Source organism: Scylla paramamosain, chromosome 47 (genome assembly GCF_035594125.1).
Source record: "Scylla paramamosain isolate STU-SP2022 chromosome 47, ASM3559412v1, whole genome shotgun sequence".
In the NCBI taxonomy this organism is placed as follows: Eukaryota; Metazoa; Arthropoda; class Malacostraca; order Decapoda; family Portunidae; genus Scylla; species Scylla paramamosain.
The window spans coordinates 3,197,501-3,207,500 of record NC_087197.1 but is presented as its reverse complement, the minus strand read 5'-3'; the positions used below and the strand labels follow the sequence as shown (position 1 = coordinate 3,207,500).

The 10,000-nt window shown below is 64.9% G+C and overlaps 1 protein-coding gene across 3 annotated transcripts in view; it reads right to left on the bottom strand.

Moving 5' to 3' along the window:
- LOC135094987 (serine/arginine repetitive matrix protein 2-like) overlaps positions 1-10,000 on the bottom strand; it is a 44,133-nt gene that overhangs the window by 2,386 nt on the left and 31,747 nt on the right. Inside the window, exons 5-12 of one of the 3 annotated variants that reach the window (XM_063995545.1) lie at positions 7,474-10,000; positions 6,439-6,807; positions 2,324-5,859; positions 2,084-2,209; positions 1,795-1,948; positions 1,195-1,479; positions 873-1,005; positions 1-382 (exon numbers count right to left, since the gene is read on the bottom strand). The exon at positions 1-382 is cut by the window's left edge and continues 2,386 nt beyond it; the exon at positions 7,474-10,000 is cut by the window's right edge and continues 684 nt beyond it. In XM_063995545.1, the coding sequence (XP_063851615.1) occupies positions 346-382; positions 873-1,005; positions 1,195-1,479; positions 1,795-1,948; positions 2,084-2,209; positions 2,324-5,859; positions 6,439-6,807; positions 7,474-10,000 (7,167 nt within the window). In that variant the 3' untranslated portion in view covers positions 1-345. The remainder of the gene's footprint in view (positions 383-872; positions 1,006-1,194; positions 1,480-1,794; positions 1,949-2,083; positions 2,210-2,323; positions 5,860-6,438; positions 6,808-7,473) is intronic. The other 2 variants (XM_063995546.1, XM_063995548.1) reach the window with 2 other exon arrangements.

Here is a 10,000-nt window from a genome sequence, read left to right as displayed (position 1 = left end):
GGGAGAGAAATCTTGAAAGGAGGTTTTTTTCAGAACTTATTTTCTTTTTTTTTCCCACGCCCACTGATATTCCAGGACAAGAAGAACATTCCAGGGGGACTTCCAGACCTTCATTTTCAAGCTCCCAGTCCAAGCGAGAGAGACAGACAGACTCGGCATAAGATTTCCATGATTTCCCTCCTTCCCCTCCAGTCCGGTGTTGTTTCCAGGGGCACCTCCACACTGCACCAGACTTCCACGCCCTTCCTTGCTTCCAGTCCGGTCCAGTTTCCAGACACGCCTTCACGGACGAGCCAGTTGTGACCTTCCAGCACCAGGTAGTGTCCAGGCAGGGGTCCCTTCCAGCTAGACCACCACGGGAGTCTTTCTCTTCGTCTTTGTTCTGGAATGAAGGAATCCACTTAGACGAACATTTAGATCCTGGAGTCCTGAAGGATACCTCATGGCAGACCTACTAGGACCTGGAAATGGCAATCCTACAACATCATAAGGCACCCCATAAGGATTTGTAGGACTCAAGGGCATTGGCAGTGACTCCTAGAACCTGAAGATCATAATAAACATCAGCAAGGACATAAGGACAAGTGTAGGACTCCAGGACAACTACAGGACTCCCTCAAGGACCTCAGGGACATCTGCAGCACTTCAGGTCATCTGCAGGAGTCCTTTAAGGGTTGTAGGACACTGACAGGATTCTAGAACATTCTCAGGACTTTGATGTACCTGCAGGAGTCCTTCAGAGCCCAAGGACATCTACAATAGGGGTCTAGGATAACCACAGAAGCCTTTAAAACCAAAAAAAACACTTACAGGATGCCCCAATAAGATCCTAGGATACCCACAGAGATCCTTCAGAGGTCAAGGATACCTACATGACAAGTCTAGACTGCGAGGTGACCTTCTTGACCACGGTGGAGGGTCTTCCCAGGGGGTCCTTGGTCCTCTCCACCACCACTCGCTCCCCGGTGGTCCCTTTGACAGCACGGCGGGCGTCGAAGTCCTTGGCTGGAGGGAAGGAGAGGGGTGAGAGGGAGCAGGGGGGAGTGGGAGGAGGCAAGAAAGGGGTGAAAGATATATAAAAAAAAATAACATAAATAATAGACTAAAAATATTTAAACTAGTTATGAAATTATACCTAAACTCATTAATTTGGCTCCATTTCTAACAACGTACACAAACGCAGCTCTCTCTCACCTCCGATCACCTCCACGGAGCTGGTGGTCTTGTTGTTGACGCCCTCTGTGGTGAAGGTCTTGGCGCCGTGCTTGTCCGTGATGGAGTGGGTGAAGTATCGCTCACCGTCCGTGGATGTCTTCATCTTGCGCGACACTCCCCTGCCCCCCTGCGTCACCTCCACCATAGTCCCACCTTCAACTTCTCCATTTTCCTTGGCCTCGTTTTCTTCCACACTGTGAACCTCGTTTTCCTTTGCGTGCTCCTGCGTGGTTGTTGTCTGCTTCTGGCCGTCCTTGGCGACGCCTGGGCAGTGGTGGCAGGTTAGGGAGGTGGGTGAATGCTGGCAATACTGCTGCTACTGATGCTGCTGTTGTTATTGCTGCTATTTCCACTACTACTGATACTATTACTACTACCACTACTAGTACTGATACTGTTGTGCTGCTCTTGTTGCTACTGTGCTACTGATTCTATTACTACTACTACGACTACTACTACTATTACTATTACACTTCTCCTCCCTCTCCTCCTACATTAACAACAACAACAAGAGCAACACCTACGTATTACTACAACCACCACTACTAATACTACTGCTACCATTACAACCACCACTACCTGAAGAGGACGTCTCCTTGGTTTCCGTGAGCAGCTCGCCGCCGCCAGACAGCGTGCGTGAGCCGCGCCGCACCACGCGCCGCGCCACGCTGCGGGCCACGCGGCGCCCGCCTTGCTCCTCCTCCTCTGTCTCGTGGCTGAACCGCTGTCCTTCCTGTAACAGTGGCGGTGGGCTCAGCTGTATGTGTGTGTGTGTGTGTGTGTGTGTGTGTGTGTGTGTGTGTGTGTGTGTGTGTGTGTGTGTCTGCAGGACTCGTTAGGCGTGCGGTAGTGAAGTGCGTGATCTCACCTTCTTCACGAGGTGTCCCTTGACGGAGGTGGACGCGGCCCAGTCCTCCAGGGCCCGCGAGGCGCTGCTACGAAAACTACGTTCCCGCTTCACGCGACCACTGCCGGAGCGAGCCACGGGGCGGGCCTGGGGAGGGAGAGAGGGAGTGTGAGGGGCGAGCTGGGGGGGGTGGCGGGATGCTTGAGGGGCGGGGCAGTGCCAAGCGTGGTGCCAGGAGTGGAGGGCGGGCAGGGCACTCACCTTGTCAGCGGCGGGCAGGCAGGATCGCTTCACGGTGGTGCGGGTACGCGTGGTGCCCTCGGCGGCCTCCACCACAGTCTCGTGGGCGTCCTCCTCGGAGTTCTTTCGCTCCCTCCTCGCCTTCAGGGAGCCCTCGGGGCGGTTTCTCTTCAGACTAGAGTTTCGACGAACCACTTTGTTCCTGGCGGCGGAGGAGGCGGGGCGCGGCGCGGTGCTAGGCGCGGGGGAGCCCTCTTTGGATCGCCGCGGCCCGGCAGGGGTCTTGGCGGAGCACGCTTGCTTCACGCGGGGCTTGGGCTTGGAGAGGCTGGCGGGCGTCTCCTTCTCGGCGACGGCGGGGGACGGGACGGGCGTGGGCGGATCGGCCTTCTGGGGGGTGAGTGGCGCGCCCTCGTCTCGAGGGTGTCTGTTGCTGAGGGGCGTCACTTCCTCAGAAAGCGAGAGTTTGGGAGAGAACTTGTAGGTGGGGGAGTCCTGTTCGAGGGAGTCCTGGCTAGGGGAGGCGACCCTCGCCTCGCCGCGAGACAGGATGGCACTGAGGGAGACGGGGCGCTGCGGGGATGTGTCCAGGCCGCTGCCAGGCTCCGGGGACAGGGAGGGCTTCCTACCGCCACACTCACCGGCCGGGCCTTGGGAACGCAGGGACGCCCTACCGCGGCAGTACCTGGTCAGGGCGGGGGAATCTGCTGCGGTCTGGGCCTTGGCAGGCGCCTCGACCCGCACGGGTGGCCAGGTGGTGTCAGCGTGCTTCCTGGGGGCGACGTCCGCCAGGGCACGCAGGGTGATGGCCGGGGCAGTGAGGGCGGGGCGCCAGCTCAGGACTGAGTCGCGGGCGCTGTACTCCTCGCTCCACTTCCTGCCACCCTTTCTGCGCTCCTCGCTCCTCTCCCGCAGCCTGAAGGAGGACCTGAAGGGCGCAGACAGGCTCGGGGTGTCCTCTCCGCTCTCGTCCTCTGGGAGAGGGGCAATATTTTCCTTCTGGTCCCCCTGTGGTCCCCGGGCGCGCCACTCCCCTGGGCTGCCGCCTTCCTGGATGACGCCCAGCCTGGCCACGAGGTCAAAGGATTCTCGCTTAAGGATGCGTTCCGGCGAGGGGCGCGGCGAGGCGTGCGGCGACGAGCAGCGGGAAGAGGACCTGGAGGAGTCGCTGAGGATGGACGACAGGCTGACGGGGCCGCGCCGGCTGTGCTCCAGGCTCTCCTGTGACGGGGACCTCTTCACCGGCGTCCTGAGGCTGTCCTCGCCTGGCGCGGCGGCCGGGGGTACGGATGAGGGCGTGCAGTTGAAGTTTTTGGTGTGTGGGGACAGCGGCGAGGCGGTGGGGGTGAGCGTCACTGTGAGACTGGAGGAAACAGTCTTGAGGGGTGAGAAGGCTGGGCAGGCGGTGGCGGGGGTGGCGGGGGCTGGCAGAGTTCTCAGGGAGGATAACGCTGACTTCCTGGCGGGAGGCACGGGCGTCGCCCCTTCCAGGGCAGCTGCTGCTGCTGCTCCCAGGGAGCGTGCGGGCCCCACGTGGGCGTACGTGGCGGGCGCCGCTCTGGCCGAGCTGTGTGCTGAGTCTGTCTGGTGTCGGCTGGGGGAGTCCTGACTGGGAGCGGCGTGGGTGGAGGAGGCTGGGGTGAGGGTGATGGTGCTGCGAGAAGTGTGGGTGGGAGAGGCTGGGCTGGGGGACGCATGGGTGGGAGAGGCAGGGGCGGGAGGGGAGAGGGTGGGAGAGGCGGGGCGTGGCGGGGGGCCCTCCTGGGTGAGGGCGGCGAGCATCTTGGTGAGCCACTCCTGGCGGGCCTTGGGGTCCTTCACGCTGCTCCGCTCTGGGCTCGGGGAGTGCAGGCTGCGGTGCTGTCTGGCCGCGTCCTGCACCTCGGTGCGGGGCGCGGTAGTGCTGGGTGAGTTGGAGACCGCTGACCTGCTGCTGGAGGTGAGGGAGCCCTGGGAGTCCTGTGACTGCGGGGAGGACTGTGCCGCGCGGTGGAGTTCTGCTACGATCTGTGAGGCCCGGGGCACGCCCTCCCTCCCCCTGGAGCCTGAGCCCTTTCGGTCTGGCGACGCGGCATGGTGGCGCCGCGCTGCGGGGGAGAGAGACGAGCGCGTTCTGCGGCGAAAGGAGTCTGTGGCCTCCCTGCTGGGGGAGGGCTGGCCACTGCTCTCCGTAAGTACTTTGTGGTGAGCCGCGCCCCTGTGGCCCTCAGCGGAGCCCCGGTGTGCCGAGGGGGACCTGCGCGAGGAGGAGGTGGACCTGAGGGTGGAGGAGGCGCTCCTCCGCGGGCTAGGGCTGCTCCTGCGTGTTGAAGGGCTGGTGCCACGTGGGGCGGGGCTTCTTCTGCGTGTGGATGGACTTGTTCCCCGTCGGGAGAGGCTTCTGCGTGTGGCAGGGCTGGTGCCCCTTGGGGCAGGACTTCTCCTGCGTGGACCAGGACTTGGCCTACGAGTAGATGGGCTTGTGCCCCGTGGAGTGGGGCTTTTCCTTCGTGGGGCGGGGCTGGTCTTGCGGGTGGCGGGGCTGGTGACCCGCGAGGAAGGGGCGGTCCTCTGCGTGGCAGGGCTCGGCCTGCGGGCGGGTGAGCGGCGCCTGGGGTGGTCCCTGCGGGTGGGTCGGGGCGGCTCGGTGTTCTGGCCGGGACTCTGCACTTTCTTCACCATGAAGGGGGACCGCATGGGGGGCGCGGAGCCCTGGGCCGCTGGAGGCGCGGGGGGCGTCTTGGTGGAGGGGTCCTGCGGGATCTTCTGAAAGAGGATGTCGTCTGCACCGTCCACGGTGCCGTTGATGTCTGTCTTCTTGTCCCGCGTGAAGCGCGACATGAAGGCGCCGTGCATCCTGACCAGCTCCTTGATGCGGCACGACACGGGACGCAGCGACAGCCCGATGTTCAGGCGGTTCCGCTCTTCCTCCTCCAGGCGCTGCCGCTGCCGCGCCTCCCACTCCAGCAGGCCGCTGCCGCCACGCTTCTCCTCGCGCTTCCTGGGCGCCGCCCGTCGCGCCTCCTCGTCCACCACCTCCACCTGCACCAGGCGCGGCACGGGGCTCTCCCCCGGTGGCCGCCCGCGGGACGGCTTGACGGGCGAGGCGGGGCCACGGGAACCCTCCTCAGCACTGCCCCGAGAGACTCGCTTGGGGGGATCTGGCAGGGGCTCGGCGGCGTGCCTGGCGGGGATACGTGCCTCACCCGCCACACTGGGGGGCGCCTCTCGTATCCGCCTGTCTCCAGGGGCGGCGGTGGAGGAGGTGGCGGCAGTGGGGACGCCGCGCCTGGTCCTGTGGTGATCCTCCTCCTCCTCCTTCTTGCGGGGCGGGCGTGTCACGGGGTCTTCCCGGGGCTCCCTCGGGCACTTGTCCGCGGGGCCGCGGGGTGCTGCCTCACCCCGGGAACTGAACACCTGGATGGCGGGGGTGGCGAGGGTGGCGGGGAGCTGGGGGTCGCCGAGCTGCTCGTGGGAGGGAAGGACAGGCTCCTGGTGTACCCTGGCGGCTTTGGGGGGAGGGGCGGGGGTGGGGCTGTGCTGAGGCGAGGCGGCAGGGACGGGGCTGTTGGGCTCCTCTGTGGAGAGAACACCGTCATTAGCACACACACACACACACACACACACACACACACACACACACACACACACACACACTCTTGCAAATGCACATGTACCCGTGCACACAAATGCATACCCGTACTTACACACACACACACACACACACACACACACACACACACACACACACACACACACACACACACACACACACACACACACACACACATGCACGTGCACACACGCATGCCCGTATACACACACACACACACACACACACACACACACACACACACACACATACACACACACAGTCAGGCTACAGTCTGCCAGTGCGGGGGAAGGGGAGGGAGTCCGTGCACCCTAAGGGGAAGAGGGGGAAAGTGCAGTTGATGGGAGGGAGGGAGGGAGGGAGAGGGTGGTTGGGTGGGGTGTGAGGCAGTGTTGGGGTGACCTACTCCCCACAGCACGTCTGAGCGTCACGGGGCTGGGGGCGTTGCGGGTGAGAGTGGGGTAGGTGTGGGGGTAAGGGTGAGAGTGAGGGGTGGCCGGGCGGCATGCAGCGGGTGGCCTCGCCCTGGCCACCACCACCTTACCTGCGGCGGGCGGGGCGGGCGGGGCGGGCGGGGGGTGTGGGTGGAAAGCGGCGCTGTAAGCACAGTGTGTGAGTTGTGTGGACTTGTGTATGGGTTTGGGCGCCCCTCTCTCGTCCCCCACCACACCCTGGGGCTGCTCCACGGTTAGGGTGAGGGGGGGCGGCGGGCTGCCCGAGGCGGGGATCACCTCGGGGGCAGGACCAGGGACGACACGGTCAGGGCGACCAGTGGATGGAGGTTCCTGCCCCGGGGAAGTGGAGGCGCGGTGGCCAGGGCGCGGGCGTGAGAGAGACGCTGGCGAGGGCGGCGGAGTGTCCTGGGGGACGCTGTGCTGCCCCTGCACGGCTGGCAGGGGCCCGGAGGTCGCCCCTGCAAACAAGGCCAACAAGGATGACACCTCATCTCACCACATCCCACCACTCCCTCACGTGCTCGCTCGCTCCTCACTCGTCCACACGCGCCGCCCTCACACACGCCCCTCCCGCAGTGCAGGCACGCCCGCGCCTCGCCGCCGCGCCGGGTTAGTGGGCCGCTGCACCACAGGTACGGCAGGGGGCGGCGTACCGGTGTGAGCGGCAGGTTAGTGGCGTGCTGGTTAGTGTGGCGCCGCGGGTCCTCCAGGGCGAGGATGGGCGGCAGCGGGCGGCGGGCGGCGTGCTAGTGAAGCCAGGCGGGGCTGGGGCGGTTAGTGAGGCGTGTTAGGAGGGAGGGGCGGACCAGGGCTGCAAGACAGAGGAGGGAGTTAGTGTATGCCACCACCACCCTCACCGCCGTGCCGCTCACCGCGTGTGTGTTAGCCGGTGGTCATGTCACGCCTCCTCACACGCCACGCCGCGCCACGCACACGCCATGCACACGTCATGCACGCCTCACACCACTGTGCACCATGCCTACTGTATGTACAACACACACTCTTATCATATACATATATATACAGGAACACTCTCTCTCTCTCTCTCTCTCTCTCTCTCTCTCTCTCTCTCTCTCTCTCTCTCTCACACACACACACACACCCACACACACACACACACGCACCTGAGGACGTAAGGCCCCTGCCGGCCCTGCAGGTGGCCCAGGCGGGGGGCGGCAGCAGCTCCCTCACGCCGGGTCGCTCCGCCTCCGCCTCCGCCTCTCTCAGGCCGTGCTCGTCCACGCTCTTCCTCTCCCTCGCCCTCACGAGGCCCGGGAGGGGGGCGCCGTGTTCCTGTGTGGAGGGTCGTCTGTGTGGCGAGTGTTCCGAGGGGAAGCGTCGTGGGTCGTTGTTAGTGGATGCGTGATGCTGCTGCTGCTGTTGCTGTTGCTGCTGCTCCCTGGCGCCGGGTGGCACGTGGCGCAGCTTCACGTTAAAGAAGTGTCCGTTAGTGGCGGGGGCAGTGGGGAGGGTGGGGGAGGATGCAGCTGGGGCGGCAATGGTGGTGGTGAATGTGGTGGTGAAGGTGGTAGTGGCGGTGGTGGGGGCGGGGGCGGCAGGGGCGGTGGGCGGGGGGTCGCCTCCCTTACCTACACAGTCCCAGTCAAACGAGGCGCTCTTCCGGTGGTGCAGTACCTTTTGGTGGCCCTCGCCCGAGGCCTCGCGCCGCAGCTCCTGCACCACGCTCTCCACAGACCGCCGCTTCAGGATGCTCTTGGGCCTGGGCCGCGAGTCCTCCGCGCACACCACCTCGGGCACCGCCTCCGCCTTCTTGAGGCTCTCCTCCAGGAAGCGCAGCAATTCTGAGGCGTCCTCGCGCCCCGTGGGGATGGGGAAGTCGTACTCCTCCACGTTCTGGTTGAGCTGCTCGGCGGTCATCTTGGTGGGGTCCGGGCCTGCCACGGACTCGAACTTGGAGGAGCTCTGGGGGCCGCGGGGCGCCGCCGCAGGGAACAGGTTGAGCGGCGTGTCGCCGAAGCGCATCACGGGCCGCCTGTCTTCGGCATCCGGCGCGTGGCTGCCCTGGTTGCTGGCGTGGGGCCTGAGGGCGGCACCGCGGGGCTCCCTGGCCTCTACCTCCACCTGAATCTCGCCAAAGCGCATCTCCTTCTGCTTGCCGTTCGTGGTCTTGGCGGCCTTGGTCTGCGCGCCGCCCCAGTCATGCTTCAGGTCACCAAAGCGCACCTCCTCCTTCTGAGGACGACGGCTGCGCAGCTTGCGACATGTGGTGGAGTCCCCGTCGGAGGCCTCGGTGGCGCTGGCGTCGAAGGACACTTTAGGTCTCTCCAGGGACGCCTCCCTGGGGACGGGGTCTGTGGGCGCCTCAAGCATCCTGGAGGAGTCGCGGGTCACGCTGAGTTCCTTGGTGACGCGCGCCGCCGCCTCCTCCGCCAGGTCTTGTCCGATACGCGACACCTCCTCCCGCAGGTCGTCCAGGGCATCCAGGCCGCCACGACTCCACGCCGACGACGATTCGGTGACGCAGGAGCTGGCGCAGCTGACGTCCGTGGTGGCGGTAAGCGTCACGTTCAGCGACTCCAGTTTCTTGCGGGCGCGCGCCACCCACTCCGGCTCCCTGCTGGCGGTGGAGGCGCGGTCTGACAGCTGCTCCACCTGGCGGGCCGCCCGCAGGCTGCGCCGCTCCTTGGCCAGCCGCACCCAATGAGGCTGCTCCTCCTCCGCCAGCTTGATGTGGCCCGTGGACAGGCTCAGCTTGCTCCTCCGCGGGGGAGGTACGGGCTGGGGGCCGGGGGGCGGATCTTCTCTACCCTGAGGAGGTTCCCGCCGCTCACTGAGATCCACCGAGGGCCTACTGGAGCCGCAGGGACTCGACTCTTCACAGAGTGACTCCTGGGGAAGGGGGTGATGGATGGCCGGCGCGGCGTGTGTCGCGGTGTGCTGCGTGGCGTCAGACAAGTGGCGAGCCGCGCGGCTGCTGGATTTGAAAGACTTCACGGAGTCAGCAGACTGAGTGGCTGACGCTCTGGGGGGCGGCTCCTCGCGACCAACCCGGACTGAGTCCCAGGAGCGGGACCACTGCCAGGGATCACTACACTCTCCCTCCGGAGCTTCCCGACGCTCGGAACAGGCTCTGGGGGGCAGGGAGGGGGGCGCGGGCCGCTCTTCCTCCGCCAAGTTAGAGGCGCCGTAAAGGTAGGTGAGCACCGCCTGCTTCTCGCGCTCCAGCGTGGGGCTGGACTGAACCTTGACCAGCGGTGATTCGCTGCGCTCGTCCTCGTGGTCCTGGTCCAGCGAGCTCATAGACTTGGAGCGCGCCGAGGACTCGCTCAGCAGCAGCGAGGACCCCTGTGACCCTGAGGAGTCCCTGCGAGGGCGTCCCTCAGACAGACTCCTGAGCTGCTCCCTGATCCTCTCCCGCAGCGCGCGACGCTCCCGACGCTCCTGCTGGATCTGCCGCTTCTCGATAGTGCGCCGCACGTTAAAAGCGCTGGCGCGTGACGGCCTGTCCTCGGCGTCACTTTGGCGAACGTACATGCGCGACGTGGCGTCGCGGCTCACGATGGACACACTGATGCCCTCCTCCAGGGGCTGACATCCCCGCAGGGAGCGCCGCGTCTGCTGGTCCCGCAGCCACAGCGGCGCCGTGTCCTGGGAGCTGGCGAGGCTGCTGGCGGACTTGCTCTTCTTGGA